Genomic DNA, 18,130 nt, shown 5'->3' on the forward strand with positions numbered 1-18,130 from the left:
TTCATCTCCATGTATCTGTGCAAATGTCCCTTCAATGTCATTGTACTTTCCTTAACCATTTCCTCTAGCATCTCATTCCATATTCATATGACCTTCTGTGTGAAAATTTGTCCCCCAGGTTCCTGCTAAATCTTTCCCTATTAACTGGTGTACAGATTAAATATACGACTTTCTCATGGCAACCACAGTCTCCACCTATCAGAGATATTCCTTTTGTCCTATCCATCTCTCCTTCACACTATCAGCTACTTAAAGCAAATTTGCTATCTCTTTCTCAGTTGACAAAGGGTCTTTGAACTGAAATGTTAACTCTGTTGGTCTTTCCACTAATGCTGGTTGCTTGCTGAGGGTTTCCAGCACGTTTCATTTTTGTTTCAGATCTCCAGCCTCTGCGAGACTGGAGCACGTTTCAAGTGGTTGTCATCCCACAGGACAAGGTAGTCAATTCAAATGGGACTAGACCCCTGCCAGACAGACAATATAAAAGAAGGGGGCAGGTAATTCAGCAGACTCAGGCAGCATCTAGCCCTCACACCAGTTTTTAGTTTCAAATACAAAGGAGTTTTTGGGAGGGGGGGGAAGAGAAAGAGGGTTCCTTCAGGGAGAATAGTGAGAACTAAAAGCATATCACCATGGCAAACTCAGGTGTACCGGGAGAGAGGGGAATGGTCACAGAACTAAATTAAATTTAAAATAACCGAGATAGGTAATTCTATAAGTTATGGAGAAAAGATCCAGAGGTAAATGGCCTGCATTGGTGTCAAGAGTTCCTGAACCTGGACTTGTGACAAGAGAGAGCCTCTTTTTTTTTGTTGAGGTCCTTCTTTCTTGATATATATTGTTTCGTTTCGGGACACAAGACTCTTGAAGTATGAGAATAGGACAATGGTGTACGGGATGCATGGCTGAAGAATGATGGAGCAGGGAAGGGCAATGTGGTGTGGGAGGGGGAGTGCGGAATGGCGTGGAGGAACGGGGAGGGACTGTGTAAAACAAAAGGGCATGTCTCCAATAGGGCGAGTTAAATGTGATAGAGTATAGTCCGATTCGGAGTTGTAAATTGATAACATCCCCAGCAGACCAGACCATACTAACGGGAAAAAAATTCGAGCCACTGGGACCTGTTCTGGGGAAGCTTGAAGCTGAACATGCCAAATAGAGAAATAACGTAAACAACAAAAGGATGGTTTCCAAGAAATATAACATGTCAAAATCGCATAAATTTCATGCAATCCTTAAAGAAAGATAAAGAAACAAACAATCTAATCAATCTTTGATCCTAAAATCAAAAAGCCAGAAAAGTACTCAATGGGTAGACAGTGTTTATATTACCCTGTCATATTCACCCAAGATTATAATCTTTAACAGCCTATATTTTTCAATCTTCTTTCTGAAATAGAAAGCTTTTGTGTTTCCAACAGTGCAGTCACACAAAATAAGATGCTCACATGTGCAAAAGTCCACAAAGACCTATGATCAAAGAAAAGCTGAAGGATGTAAATTTTTGTTACCTTAATGTGTTCCTTAGTGATCAGCCAAGGTCTGTGGGCAAGGATTTTGTTGACTTCATTGAGGTTTTTAAGCTTCTGGGGGATGTACTCCAAGCCACTTAGCCATTCACTGTCGCCACCCACCTGCAAGAACTCATTTATATGCATGTTTACCAGATAAGAACACTGGTGCCGTGCGGCAGCCTGGTTAGAAAAAATCAACAGAAGAGTATGTCAGCGGGCGGCCACATTATAGTCAGAAACATTAACACGATCTTGGGAATGCTCACGGCTGTCTTTATCAAGCATTATGGCAAAATCTGCAGCTGCACTCCAGAGGACACCATTAGCATTAGTGCAGGTATAAATAGGTCTTAATGTCCACATTTTGAGAGCATCACTATTCCCTTCTCTATCTGATTCACCCAGTTCTCTTTTTCAAGACCCCGCGGCCCTATTACCCAGTTTTGAGCCGCTCCCCCTCACGATTCCATATGCATATTGCCCACACACTTAATTTACTGAGTCTTATATCCCTTTCCCCACTGGCTCCATCTGCCTATCATCCCCCCCTTATCTGGTTCCACTTACAACCTTCTTTACCTTTCAGATTCCAGGATCTGTAGCCTCGTACCTCCACTTACCTTCCACCCTCCGCCTGGGTTCATTTGCCCCCCTTATTTTAAACCCCCTCTCTCCTTATCTGTCTCTACCATCACCAACTTCCCCTCTACCACCAGCTCCCAACTCCACTCTTTCTCCTCTCCCATCTCTCTCCTCACCCAGTTGCACCTATCTCCTGCCTCCCCCCCCCAAACCTCTGTATAGCGGTAATCTCCCATCTACATTCTCCGACCTGACGCAGGGTCGACATGAAATGTCGACCATCTCACTGCTGCTATAGATGCTGCCCGAGTTCCTCCAACAATTCATTTTCCCTTCCATTTTCCCCATTAACCTCAGCCTAGAATGTGAACTAAAAACCTTTCAAATCATTGGTACAGCTGTCAATTAAGACATGAAATGAATAATTTTTAAAACGTCGCAAAACGAGCAGTTTCTTTCTGGTTTGGCAATACTTAAATAGGCAATAGCCTGTAATAGTAGGAGTATTAAAAAAACATTTTATAATTTTTATGTAATTAGTTGATCAATCTTCTGTAATGATACATTTTTGAAAATACCATTAAAAAGATAACATTTATATGTATTTTACTTTACCATTATTGCCAAGTAATGTCTGTGTTCAAAGGGGAGTGGTCCGTCCATACGCAGTATGTAATACTGCGTGCGAAGAAAAGACTCTAGGTATTGGGGGTGTAAACCCATGATTTTTGTTGTATTGTCAGGGTGTCCAGTGGTGGAGTATTCTTCAAGAAATAATAAACTGGGATGTCCATCTACAGGATTATCTTGCGTAATCTGTGAAAGAAAGCAAAAGTATATGTTTGAAAAAAATGAAATATACACACACCCACACATTCATTACATACATATTAGATTAGTTTAGAGATACAGCGCAGAAACAGGCCCTTCGGCCCACCGAGTCCACACCAACCAACCAACCCCACACATTAACACTACGCTACACACACTAGGGACCATTTTAATATTTATACCAAAGATACTAGAGGCGCAAGATGACCCACTCAGTTGAAATCGCGTATACTGAAGTGTAGTATGCAAAGGAGCATAACATCTGCCATTTTAGTAAGCAAAACCCAGCGTGCGCTATGCCTCTCGCAGTGTAATCAGTGTTTTGGTGGAACAGTACGTGTGATGATACCATAAAAATGCAGAATATATCTCATCTATCAACTCAGATTTTTGTTATTTTTCTTTTTAATGTTTCTGCAAGTTTCTGCCTACTAAAATGGCGCCATGACATACTACGGTTTTTAGGGTCGAGTGGTCTATCTTGCTCTGCTCTATTACCTTTGATTTATACCAAGTCCATTAGCCAACAAACATGTACATCTTTGGAAGGTGGAGGAAACCGAAGATATCGGTGAAAACCCACGCAAGTCACGGGGAGAATTGTCTGAATTCCGTTCAGACAAGCACCCGTGGTCAGGATCGATCTCTGGTGCCGCAAGGCAGTAGTTCTACGGCTACACCACCGTGCTCAAGGCAGGGACTAGTGCACTGTCCCATATATGGCTTTCATTTATGACATGTTTATTTCATGTGTACATTTGTGTATATATGTATATATACATACACATATATTCACAACCACATATATATGCGTGCATACACGTGCAATATACTTACTTTAAATGAAAGCTATTTCTTCCTTTGATAATCAAGACATTACAAAGGGAAGGAAGTTTACTCTGCTCTATCATGGCCATGGAAAGAACACTGCATTCTCAATCAAAGTAGAGGAACTGCTGTTGAAGTGGGAGTGCAGAGAGAAAAAAAGTTAATACTGATGAAAAGCTAACGAATCCTGGCTCAAAACCGTCTTTCAGCAAATTCACAACTGATTAAAAATATCGGGGGCACAAGGAACTGCAAATCCTTGAAAAGTGAGTAAAACAAAGTGCTGGAGGAACTCAGAGGGACAGGCAATCTCTGCAGAGGGAATTGTGCCCGACCCACTGAGTTCCTCCAGATCAGAAACATTGTTTTAATTAGGAATAGCACAAAATCTTTCGCTGATGCAAACCTTTCTCAGACTGCAATCCAATTAAACCTACTCAAGAAAGATACTGCAACAACAATGTTAAAGATTAAAAGAGAAATGTGCGATATTTACATAGCCTCAAAAAAGGTATTGCAAAACACTTTATATATATAATGAAACACATTTTTAAAAATGTGATCATTATTGCAGTGTGTAAAAACAATGCAGTGTGTAAATACCACAGTTAATTTACATACAAGCTTCCACAAAGCAAATAACCAATGGTAGTGAGCAAATAATCAATTTAAGTGATAAGTATTATTCAGGACACAAAGGATATATATCCCCTGCCCTTCCCCAAATAGATGCCATGGAATCTTTTATTGCCTCACGAGAGAGAATACAGAACCTCATTTTAATTCCTCATCTGAAATGGTGTGTTTCAAGCACAGAATTTCCTCAGCTCTGTACCGGAGGATCTGCTGGGATGTCTGTGCTTATCTGAGGTCTCTGTCCATTTCCCCTTGGGTTATTCTTCATCAAGGGTCATACGGATCAGATAACATGTCTGCCCTTCTCCTGATCTTGCTAAAAATATAATCATAATCCAATTTTCTGGTCCTGTGCCAAAACCACTAATATCTCATAGTCAGAGTGATACAGTGTGGAAACAGGCCCCTCGGCCCAACTTGCCCACATGTCCCACCAGCCTGCGTTTGGTCCATATCCCTACAAACTTATCCTATCCATGTACCTGTCTGTTTCTTAAACATTGGGATAGTCTCAGCCTCAACTACCTCCTCTGGCAGCTTGTTCCATACACCCACCAACCTTTGCGTGGAAAAGGTTACCCCTCAGATTCCTATTAAATCTTTTCCCCTTCACCTTGAACCTATGTCCTCGATTCCCCTACTCTGGGCAAGAAATTCTGTGCATCTACCCGATTTATTCCTCTTGTTCCTATCTATAGGATAATTCTCAGTAAAAACATCAACTTAAAATTATAAAGTAAAGGATAGTTCTCGAGTTATAATTGTAGAAAAATGTAATGTTTATTTGCTGCATCTCCAATTTTTCTTTTAACACGTCCCCAACCAACTGTCTTTTAAAAATTTATATTGCCTGCAAGAAGTGCATCGGTATTTGTCACCTAAACTATCACTGTTACATTGCTATTCTTGCTTGCTCCTTATCCAAGTTCTCTCTTGTTTGCGATACCAAATCCTGCCTCAAATAACTGAGACCTTCGATCCTGATCATCACCTTCAATGCGTTCACCAGATTCATCTTCCTAATTAAGATAAACACAAAGTGCTGGAGCAACTCAACAGGTCAGGCAGCATTTCTAGAGGAAAAGAATAGGCGATGTTTTGGGTTGGGACAACTCTTCAGACCCTTTCCAGTAATAAGCTGATCACTCACCCTCACCTACAGTCTCCTACGCTATCAGTCACTGTACATTGCACCCCTCAATCACCCTTTTGCATTGCCACCATCACCAGTACTTACCCTCACCAGAAGTACATTTGAGTCCCCTGTCCCAATGAGGAATTACCATATCTCCAATATTCATCTATTCCTCATTCCTTTGGGTTTTATCTTCTCAATACTTTTAGTCCCTGCTGCAATTCTGAAATGAGCTGGTTTTAAAAAGTCACAAAAAATCATTGTTTTTTTGGTTTCAATTGATTATTTACCATTTATGTTGCAGCATCTAATTGCCCCATCTTCATCCAACGTTTCACTGTCCAGCTCAGTCAGATTGCGCTGACTACAATCTGTCTCACAATAACCTTTCCTTGGCCTTCTCTACATCTACACATTTTCCCTTGGCAATGCAATCGAAAGGCATAATGTCTGTTTCCAATACCCTGCTCTATCTCTCTACAAGTATTTCCTCATTCTCAAACCACTGGTCCAACGTCCTGTAATGACAAACAACAATGCTTTCCAATGTTTCAACTGTCACTTTTGAAAAGAACCACCAGGCCCATACCTCTGCCAGTGGATCAACACTCCTTCCTGGTCAATCTAGACTGTTTATAACCTCCGTCATTCTCAACTTGGTCACTTTTCCACACCAAACATCCACTTTTCATCATTGCCACTGATTATTGGCCCATCTGCTGATAAAATTCTCATCCAAATCTTTGTCTTTTACAAGCTTACCAGTCTAACTCCACCTGCCCCAGCCTCTGACCAATACCAGCTGCAAACCTCAACAGCCAAAACTCTGCCAAGTTTCATACCAAGTTGGGTCTGCAAAATCCTTGGCTTTCACCTCTTGCTTGAAACTTCAAATTCTCACCATGCATAAATACTATTATTTTCCAATACTAATCATTTGTACAAATAGATTCCTTAAAATGTTAATTATTTAATAATGTTACAGAATATATACAAAATTACCTCTTTTTCTGGTATGAAAGCAGTTGGTCCGCTTGCCAAAGGTTGAGGGACCCTTGCACCATTTTCCTGTTTATAGAAAGAGCACATTGATTAATTGCTCAAACCTGCTGAACATCCCAGCAGTCCGATACAGATAGATACCTGGAAATTCTAGTGCATACATTAGGGTGGGCTGGAATGCGGAATATGCTACCATAACCAACTTTAGTTACATTGACAGATCAGATGCTGCGCATTCAGCCCTGGATGCGGAAGGGAAGGGTGAGAGGAAAGGTGGCTTGGGGTGTGGTGAAAATAGTGTAAATGTGATCTGAAGCACTGGGCCAAGCGTGCCCAATGACTGGCATTCCCAGTGCAACATGCTCCTAACTCCACTACAATGTTCCTAAAGAAGTATTACACAGGAATATCACATCACCCATCGTCTGTGTCCAAGGCAGAAATTACAACTGGATCACAAGGTGATTAATAACAGATGGCCTGATAAATTTTCCAGAGTAATGCATAATGATTTGAAGTAGTCATCATCAGGTGTCTCCCTAAATGAGGGGTGGTTTAGAGGGCAAGGTTGCCGAAAATTAAACAGCTTTCGGGAACTGCACTTCCAGGCAAGACTGCGATTACAATTGTTTTGAAGTAGATGTAAGGGAGAGGAGACGAATGTCCACTTTATGCAGAATATGGATTTGCAAAGAGAGTCTGGAGAATGATGCAAGGGTCCTTGGCATGTTTGTCCCGAACAGCTACGTGACAGAGGACTAATTTACGGGCTGTTCCCAGGTACACATTTGGAGACGGAATCAAGTGCTGCTGGAAGATCATCAACTCGATGAAAGACGCTCTTTGATCTGCCCGAGGCTTATTGTTCTTCCATCACAGGGAGATGTCCTTTAGAGAATACATGCCAAACATGGTGCAAGCATGCCAAAGTTCTGTGGAGGAGGACCACAGTCTCGGGTCCTTCCTCTGCTGGACATTAAGGGGTTGTGAAAGGGAACAAGGGAAAGGATATCACCCAGGGACCACATGGGTGGCAAGGGCGTTTTGTTTAAAGATGGGACCAAACATTTTTGACCGTGACACTAATGAATGCTGAGAACGTCTTAAGAAATTTTTGCCCAGTTTTTGTTCTGTATTAAAAAAAAATTGAAAATTAAAAAGTTTACAAAAAAAACATTGAATCTTTATCTTTCACGGAATATGCACTCCATCTTTGAATCATCATGAATAGATTAGCCCTAATGTAATTTAAGTAATTTCCTTTTGGGGATATCTACCTGTTTACGATGGATTAACACCGCCATGGCTAATCAAATCTTGTTTGCAAGTCATTCTGAAAACTAGGCATAGACAGACTAATTTCCAAAAAGATGCAACTGGTTTTGTTATCATCAGTTATTAATTAGACTTTAAAATTTTGTTTACAATGCACGAGCTGTTGTACAATGCCCTCTGCAGAACCATTGTAAGTGAAACCTACAAGAATGCAAAATCATATCATATCATATCATATACATACAGCCGGAAACAGGCCTTTTCGGCCCTCCAAGTCCGTGCCGCCCAGTGATCCCCGTACATTAACACTATCCTACACCCACTAGGGACAATTTTTACATTTACCCAGCCAATTAACCTACATACCTGTACGTCTTTGGAGTGTGGGAGGAAACCGAAGATCTCGGAGTAAACCCACGCAGGTCACGGGGAGAACGTACAAACTCCTTACAGTGCAGCACCCGTAGTCAGGATTGAACCTGAGTCTCCAGCGCTGCATTCGCTGTAAAGCAGCAACTCTACCGCTGCGCCACCGTGCCGGTCTCTACACAAACAGAATTCATTTGGCAGTGTGGATATTTTTTTTTAAATCATACGCTAGACTTAAGATTTCATTTTTATGAACTTTTGCTGCTATTTTGGCAACAACCACACTAGAGTCTATGAAACCATGGAAAGGTACTGATAATTTCTAATTATATCTGCAGTAGTCATTCTAGCATTGCAGTCTTTGGAATAAGACCATTGATTTAGGGTCAAATTATTGTATTTACAAGTCCACTGTGACCAATAAAATTACTAAGTATCTCCAAAATATTTTCCAATTGAACATTAAACCAATATACAAGGAACAACACTTCCATCAGTACAGAGTGGATTCCAAGATGACATACCGTATGCCACCTCCTCAAACAGCAAGAATAACCAGGAATTATATAGTAGTTTTAGCACAGTAAAAATGACAGGGCTCTTAACAGGAACATTAACACAATTTCGCAAAAAACAATGATATGAATGAACCAATAAACGACTCAAAAATAATTCTTCAGTTCACAATGACCTTGTGCTCTACATTTGGATTCCCCAAGTAGACGTTGATAATTAATTCCTCTCAACAATTCATGCTTAATAGATGATCCATCTTCAGTTTCCTAATTAGCTTGGGAGATATTGTTTCCCAACGTCTAGTCATGTTTTTCTTAAAATATGAATGAATGTGGAATTATATATTTTTGTTCAGTTTACTCTGCACTAGCCACCTTTAGTCAAAAGATCAACTCAATTCTTTTTTAAAAAATCAAGTGAGCAGATAAAATTAAGTCTATAACCTAACTTTATACTAGAAGAATCTTCACAAAACTGCAGAAGGAGATTCAAAACTAGGAACCTTAAATTTCTGCTTTTTCTGCTTCCTACTGCACAACCGCCAAATCCATTTAGTTACAGTGACTTAAATACATGTAGTCACCGATTAGTCAGCATCCTTTTCATAGACAGCACCCTTTTCAGAGCAGATATCAGAACTACACAGAAGCATCAGTGTGGATTGGAGCAAATCAATTGTGTGACTTAAACCTGCAAACCCTATAAAATATTCTGCACTGGCACAACGTAGATCCAAGAGGAACCACTATATTTAGCATGGTTCGTCCTAACAATTTGCATTAGCTCAGATAAAGGCCATGAGGTTAAAATTCAGAAAAACTAAAACTCCCAAGATCAGTCTGAAATATTGATATCCCAATGTGTGCAAGGGTAGAAACAACCAAGGAAAATGAACCATCTCAACCACAAATTCACTCTCTCATTCCCCATCCTTACTCAAGCACAGAAACCCACTGCATTTCTGCCCTCTCCAAAATGCATCTCCGAAAATCGCTTCATTCCCTTCATGTGCTTTCACTGGGGCAGCTCCTCAGTGACAAACCCCCAACCCACCCACCTTTTCTTTTCTAGCTTCCTCTTTAGTCAAAAGATCAACAACACTTTTTTTTTTAAACAAAAAGGAGATGCAGATAAAATTAGGTGGGAGACACAAGGAACTGCAGATGCTGGAATCTTGAGCAAAATACCAAGAGCTGTACTAATCAGGCAGCATCTGTGGAGGCAATGGATAGGCAACTTTTCAGCTCAGGATCCTTCAAATCCCGAAACGTTGTTTATCCATTCCTTCCACAGTTGCCATGAGGTTATAATTCAGAGAAACTAAAACTCCAAGATCAGTCTGAAATATTGATATCCCAATGTGTGCAAGGGTAGAAACAACCAAGGAAAAGGAACCATCTCAACCACAAATTCACTCTCTCATTCCCCATCCTTACTCAAGCACAGAAACCCACTGCATTTCTGCCCTCTCCAAAATGCATCTCCGAAAATCACCTGACGCGCTGAGTTACTCCAGCAATTTGTGTTTTGCTTTGGATAGAATTAGGTAATTGGCTTTCACTAATTCCAATTCAATAACAAAAAACTTAAACCTTTGGAGAACTAAACATAATAACCATTCCTTTACATCGTGAAAGTTAAACACTCACCACTTTAAATCATCTAAATTGCTAGAATATTTTTTCTTCTAAAATAGATTGCATCCTCACTTGCAACTCCGTCCTCTGGGTAAAACCCAATCCACGACATTATTCTGACACAGGTAATAAATTGAAGGTTAACGGCACATTACACAGGAACATGAAGTCTGTATTATTTAATTATATAGTTAACAAAAAGAACAGGAACTGGCTTTCCATCTAAAAGAACAAGAAATTAAAATCTAAATAACCATAACTGAGTGGATTACAGAGCCAGCAACAAATATATTCCAATTGACCAGGAAAATAGTTAAATTCTCTTAAAATCAGTCTTGCGTAACAATAGCAATCAAAGTTGGTACAAACAAAGAATAGTGTGATAGCCCAGAGTGTTATGTTATGGCCAAGTTTTGGGGGCATAGACCTCTCGGTTATTGGTTAAAACTGACTAGTTTCCAGGTAGAATTACAGAACTATTTCTAGTGTGCGCTCCATCAGTAAATGTAATCAACCATTCCCATCATCAGTTCGCCAACAAAACAAAAAATTATATGCCTTGCCTCTACTCCAGCTGGTAATATGGGAGCTGGAGGTTCATAGGTTAACCTCCAAGCACACTGGCTGGTTTTCCAGTCAATGTGGGCTGTTCCACATATTGACACTCAAAGGTTTCGATTATTAACCACCGACATATCTTTGTTGCAAACGTGATTGCCAAAAGTACAAGTAACCCCAATCCAAAGACCTAGCCTCCAGGACATCACACAGATGACACTGGTATGCAATAGTACCTAGTCAGCCTCCGGGGAACTTCTGTTCGTCTGCAGCAAAATCAGTCCGGGGAAGGCATGTGTTCTGTGAAAAGAATAAGCTCTTCGCTCCGTATTTTTCACCTTGGGAAGGGCGAGAGGTGGAATGTGTAAGAAGGTGGAGAGTCTCCACCTCTGTTACATTGACAATGGCATCAGGGCTACCTCCTGCACCCATGCAGAACTCATGGACCATTAATTTCCATCCTGCATTCAAATTGACTTGGACCATTCAGACACTTCCCTCCCCTTTCTTGGCCTCACCGTCTCCATCACAGGAGATAGACTATCGACTAATGTCTATTGCAAATCTACTGACTCTCACAGCTATCTAGACTGCACTTCCTCTCACCCTGCCTCCTGCAAAGACACCCTTCCCCTAAATTCCTGTCTCCATCGCATCTGCACCCAAGATGAGGTGTTCCATACCAGGACATCCAAGATATCCTAACTTTTTAGGGAATAGGGGTTCACCTCTTCTATCACAGATGAGGCCCTCACACGACTCCTCGGTGTCCCGTAGTTCCGCTCTTGTTCCCCCTCCCACAAGAAACAAAAAACTGGAGTAACTCAGCGGGACAGGCAGCATCTCTGTTAATTAATCCCCGATTTAAAGCTTTACGCCACTTAAGGTGCTATCACCTTACTCTAATATAAATACTGTTCCAATGTAATTCATTCAACATCTTCTATTTACAATTTTTCATCCTCTGCCCAAGGAAGTAGTTGCGGCAGATACAATAACATTTAAGAGATATTTTGACAGGGATATGGATAAGTAAGGTTTATAGCACTGTGGGTCAAATGGGACTAGCTTAAAACAGGCCATCTTGGTCGGCACGGACAAGTTGGGCTGAAGGACCCATTTCCATGCTGTACTACTCCCACCATTATGTAGAAGGTATAGGAGTCCGAAAAATGTGACATACTGGTTCAAGAATAACTTCTTCCTAACAATCATCAGGCTGCACAACACGAACTTTAACTCTCAACTATGGACCATCTTTGGCTGCATGGAGGGTTTTGTTTTTTTAATTTCTGTACTAGCATTGATGTTACTAATTTAAAGAAAGTTTGTTTAATATATTCTATATATATATATATATATATATTAGAAGATCACTATGGATCACAAGCCTGTCATGTTGCTGCATATAAGAATTTCATTATTCCGTTGTTGGTACCTGACAATTAAACAACCTTGACTGATTTTAAGTGGTCCACAGTGATCTTCTCATCACCAAGACTCTTTTACACATGAAAAATATCAACTTTGATATCCTTTGCACATTTGTTTTCATTCCACCTTTTTACATTTCCTTTTACAGTTCTTACCGTTAGTTTGCACAGCTTTTCTCATTGTAACCGTTACAATGAATCTGCAAGCATTTCCTTTTGGCATTTTCTAAAGTCCCTGACCCTCCCTTGTTCCCATCTTCTCCTCTCCACAGAAGTACAGCCGTTTCTTGACAGGTGTAAACTAATTGCCTGTAAACCTGTTTCTCTCTATCTTTGGAACACTTCCAACTGCTCTGATTTTACTTGTTCAAATTTTTTTAAATTACTACTCATATGCCATATGTTAAAAATTTGGGTGTTAGCAAGTGGAAATCAGTCATGCGTAACCCAGAACCAGTAACAGTTCAAGGTTTTCTTTCAAACACTAGACTGACCTTTTATCACATTACAACTATGACTGCATAAATATTTTCACATTCTCTTGACTGTTAACCAAACCTGGCTCATTACTTATTCGTTTGGCCTAATGGCTCAAGGACAAAAATTGAACACCAAGCCAATGGAGAAATACAGGAAGGATTTAAATTAGGAGCAGGGTTCAAAGGATGGAATGCCTGAACTTCAAAGCTACCCTGATGCATGGCCAAGTATTATGGAATTAAGAAGGAAATGTGCAAAACATCGCACAATAGGGGTTTGGGCAGTACACGGTTATTAAGAAAATGGGACAAGCCTGCACATGAAGCAAACAGCATCTATGGGAAGCGGCTCGGAGAATGATAAGGTGTGGACATAAACTTGATAGGATAGTAATGGGAGGCAAAGCAGGAAACTACTGGAGTACAGGTCCTCCCCTTGGTTACAAACATCTGACTTATGGACAGCGCCCATTTACGTTACAGCATTTGGGATTTGCTGGTTGTTGCAATGCTGGAGGCATCTTCTGCCATGCAAGAACTCTGGTTGTGGTAAACTCAGAGAGATCTGAATGGTTGAGTTAAACGCCCTGGTTTAAATACACACTGCCTTTGGTTGGGCTATGTTTTTAGCTAAATATACATTGCCAGGCAAGCACATTTCCAACTTGCGGCACAGTGGCGCAGCGGTAGAGCTGCTGCCTTACAGCGCCAGAGACCCGGTTTCAATCCACTGGGTGCTGTCTGCACAGAGTTTGTACGTTCTCCCTGTGACTGCATGGGTTTTTTCCGGGTGCTCCAGTTTCCTCCCATACTCCAAAGACGGAAAGGTTTGTAGGTTAATTGGCTTTGGCAAAATCGTAAAATGTCCCTAGCGTGTCGGATAGTGTTAGTGTACGGGGTGATCCCTGGTCAGCGTGGACCAAAGAGCTTGTTTCCACGCTGTATCTCTAAAGTCTAAAGCAAAATCTAAACTGTTTGCATCATGAACAGTTCTCAGGAACGTAATCCTGTTGTGATCTAGGGAGGACCTATCGTTCAATGCGAGATCACAATATGCCAATATAAAAATCTGATGGCCAGCTTAAAAAAAAACTTAAATACACCATATTTGCTTAAAATAACACCCTGAATGAAGGCACGAGAAATAATAATACTGAAAAATATATTGACAACATTTTTAATGTCCATGATATTTGCTTCAAGATTGTGGTTTTCAATATATAATCAGTGCACAGATTACCAGCCAATCATATTTGCTTGGGGATAAATAAAATAATTCATGTTCATAACAGATAGCAGCAGAATTAGGCCATTTGGCCCATCGAGTCTACTCTGTCATTCAATCATTGCTGATCTATCTTTCCCTCCTAACCCCATTCTCCTGCCCTCTCCCCATAACCTGTACTAATCAAGAATCTATCTATCTCTACTTTTAAAATATCAATTAACTTTGCCCCCACAGCAATGAATTCCACAGATTCACCACCCTCTGACTAAAGAAATTCCTCCTCATCTCCTTCCTAAAGGAACGTCCTTTAATTCTGAGGCTATGACCTCGGGTCCTAGACTCTCCCACTAGTGGAAACATCCTCTACACATCCATTCTACCCAGGCCTTTTACTATTCGGTAGGTTTCAATAAGGTCCCCTCTCATCCTTCTAAACCCCAGCAAGTACATGCCCTGTGCTGTCAACCACTCATCATATGTTAACCCTGGGATCATTCTCATAAACCTCCTCTGGACCTCTCCAGCTCCAGCACATCCTTCCTCAAATAAGGGGCCCAAAATTGCTCACAATACTCCAAATGTGGTCTGACTAGCACCTCATAGAGCCTCAGCATTGCATCCTTATTTTTGTATTCTAGTCGTCTTGAAATAAATGCTAGCATTTATAATAATGTACAGAACAAAATTGTCAATGGACAAAAGTGTCAATGGATGATCTTCAAGAAGGGATATTATTAACAATAAGTTGCAGTTATGTATAGTCATTTTCAAATAACCAAAAATATATAATTGTGTCAAGCAATACCACCAAATGAACCAGTACTGAACAGAATCAAGAATAAAAGATTGAAGGATGTTGGTTAAATACAAGCCAGGCAGTGTAGGGTAAGTCTGCTACTGTTGCTGCTGGACTAAAGTGAACATATGGTTTGTGAACAGAATTAGCAGCTTTCATGCTGCAAGCTTAAAAATGACCCATGTCAGCCTGGCACCCTGCCACCATGGGAGCCACTGTATTGAGCGTCCCTGGACCAATGCAATATCCACCAAGCTACCACAGCATGTCCTCACAATCTTCATCACCACTTTCAAGATCACATGCCGCCACGCTTCTAGGAAATATGAAACCCAGTGGCCTCGAGCACAGCATGAAAAATACTAGCAACTTTGACAACTCTTTTCTTTCCCGCTTCAGAATTCAACAGACAAAATGAAAAATGTCAAAATATCCAAAATGCGTTTTCCCAATGCAGATTTTTAAATAATATTAGACCGGAAAATTGATCTCTAATGCTGCAAGTTTGGGAGTCATGTGCGAAGGCAAGGGATGCCACAATTACGAAACATGGGCACTCCAAAGACGTACAGGTATGTAGGTTAATTGGCTGGGTAAAATGTAAAAAATGTCCCTAGTGGGTGTAGGATAGTGTTAATGTACGGGGATCGCTGGGCGGCACGGACTTGGTGGGCCGAAAAGGCCTGTTTCCGGCTGTATATATATGATATGATATGATAATGCCGTTACTATCAGTTTATGCTGTGTTAGTGTTCACAATCTATTAACTAAAATGCACGTTTTACTTGTTAACACTCACAATCACTTCTGTTGGTCAGAAAATGGCATAGCAGCCCTGTGCTAGGATACACAATACCTAATGTATGTAGCAGAAATATTGACCTTCTGGCTTACAATAAAGTACAGTAAAACTGATAATCTGGCACCCTCAGGAGTCAGGTAGCGAAGGACTGGCAGATTTTCTAATAGGTTACTACTTCATGAGTCAAGAGTGTTCAATTGTCACATGTACCGGCAACAGAACAATAACATTCTTGCTTTCAGCAGCTTAGCAGGACCTTAAGCATAATACAAAGATTTTTAATAATCCAAAAATTTCAATAGGTAGCAATTATAGTACAAAACCAAAGTCCACAGTACAACAAACGACATAATCCGTACAAGTTCATAGTTGCTGAGGTTAACGTTGTATAGTGTTCAGGAGCCTGATGATTGTTGAAAAGAAGCTGTTCCTGAACCTGGTGGTCACAGTTCTCATGCTCTTGCAATTTAATTCATACTTTATTTTTAATGTATTAGACAATAATAATGCATTTTTCAGTGAACAAGCTAAACTTTAATGAAGTGCAGTCAACAATACCCAGAGTTCAAAGGGAGTTGGGGAAAACAGAGTGTGATAACTAGAAACTGCAGATGCTCGTTTACAAAGTTCTGGAGTAACTCGGTAGGTCTGTCAGCAGCTCTGGAGAACATGGATAGGTGACATTTCGGGTTGGAATCCTTCTTCAGACTGAACTCCAGCATCTTGCGTCTTTGATGGAAAACAGGGCCTTGGTGAGTTTACTAAAGGGAGCAGAGGCAAACAGTACCATCAGAGTAAGGTTCCAAAACATCAGGATTTCCAAACAAACAACAGATTAGCGGAGCTTCTCCTCGTGCAGTTCTGACTGCCTCTTGTAGAGACACTATCTCTGTCTGAAGAAGGGTCTCGACCCGAAACATCACCCATTCCTTCTCTCCAGAGATGCTGCCTGACCCGCTGAGTTACTCCAGCATTTTGTGTCTACCTTCGATTTAAACTAGCATCTGTAGTTGTCTTTCCTATGTATCTCTGTGGCTGTTCTGGTAGAGCTTGTCAGCTGATGGTAATATTGGGGGACTTGCCAATGGTAGAGCCATGGAATCCCAAACGGTCAGTGATTAAAAACTTTCTTGGAGTAGTGCGATGCTCACTACCATTCACTTGAGCAAATTCTACTTGTGACTTTTCAGGTCATACCTGGATGTCACCCAAATACTGTTGCTTGCTGGTATAGATGGGTTCATTTGCTGAGAAGTTGCAGATGGAATTGAATGTAGTGCAATCATTGAACATTCCCAGTGTCGTTCTTACAGTGGCAGGAATGTAATTGATTGATTGATGAAGCAACTGAAGATGGTTGGGCATAGTCATTATCCTGAGGACAACTGGCTTTTTAATGGTCATGCATTATTCATAATTAAGCGTGGTACTGCTGCAGAATTCCCATCTGATTCTTCACAAGATTGTTCAGCCCCACCTATTGCATGCCATGTTTGCAGTTTAGTTTGCATGGAATCCTGCATTGCAGTTTTACTAGGTTGACATCTCATCTTTATACATGTCAGGCACAACAGCTGGCATATGCCAGGCTGCAAGGTTATAACTTGTTCCGAGTCGTTTCCATTTAACAGAACATTAATGCCACAAAAACACAATGCAAGGCAAGACAATGTCCGTGCAAGGAGAGTGCAGTGGCCACTTCTAGCAATACCCTTGTGAACAGATGCAATAAAAATCATAAAATCATGAGGAATAGATCGGGTAGATACAGAGTCTCTTGCCCAGAGTAGGTGAAGAGGACCAGAGGGCATAGGTTTAAGGTGAAGGGGAAAATATTTTATTGGAATCTGAATGGTAACTTCACACAAAGGGTGGTGGGTGTATGGAACAAGCTTCCAGGGGAGGTAGTTGAGGCAGGGATTATCCCAAAGTTTAAGAAACAGCTAGACAAATACATGGATAGGACAGGTTGGGAGGGATATGTACCAAACATGGGGAGGCAAGACTAGTGTAGCTGGGACGTTGGCAAGTTGGGCCGAATGGCTTGTTTCCACAATGTATCACTCTATGGGTAGAGATAGATTGAAGAGATCAAGTAGTTTTAGCTCATGTTGTTTCCTTCACTACTTGCTGCAGATCCAGTCTGGCAACCAGGTTCTTCAGGGCATGATCAACATGGTCAGTGAGGGAGCTCCGTAGCCACTCTTTATGGACATTCTGTGTCGTTTATAGTTTGTGCTTTGCCAGATGTTGTTCAATTTGGAGAACCAGCAATTTATCAACTGAAATATTCATAAGGTGGTAATCAGAAGGTTGTTTACCAGATGTTTCATGGGGTCTGAAGTCTATGTTGAGGATGACAGTGGCACAGCTGGTAGAATTACTGGCTCAAAACTCCAGCAATTCTACTTCGACCCTGACCTCGGGTGTTGTATGTATGGCATTTACACATCTTCTCTGTGACTTTGTGGGCTCCCCTTCCCTCAGCAGCATCAGTTTCCTCCCAAAT

General features: G+C 40.9%; 1 protein-coding gene across 5 annotated transcripts in view; it reads right to left on the reverse strand.

The window, feature by feature from the left end:
- Nucleotides 1-18,130, reverse strand: part of LOC144595339 (sestrin-3-like) — an 85,974-nt gene that overhangs the window by 30,261 nt on the left and 37,583 nt on the right. For 4 of the 5 annotated variants that reach the window (XM_078402727.1, XM_078402728.1, XM_078402725.1 and 1 more), the window contains 3 exons: nucleotides 6,529-6,594; nucleotides 2,712-2,912; nucleotides 1,512-1,694 (listed from right to left, as the gene is read on the reverse strand). In XM_078402727.1, coding sequence (XP_078258853.1) covers nucleotides 1,512-1,694; nucleotides 2,712-2,912; nucleotides 6,529-6,594 — 450 coding nt within the window. The remainder of the gene's footprint in view (nucleotides 1-1,511; nucleotides 1,695-2,711; nucleotides 2,913-6,528; nucleotides 6,595-18,130) is intronic. The other variant, XM_078402729.1, reaches the window with a different exon arrangement.

Source organism: Rhinoraja longicauda, chromosome 7, assembly GCF_053455715.1.
Source record: "Rhinoraja longicauda isolate Sanriku21f chromosome 7, sRhiLon1.1, whole genome shotgun sequence".
Classification (NCBI taxonomy): Eukaryota; Metazoa; Chordata; class Chondrichthyes; order Rajiformes; family Arhynchobatidae; genus Rhinoraja; species Rhinoraja longicauda.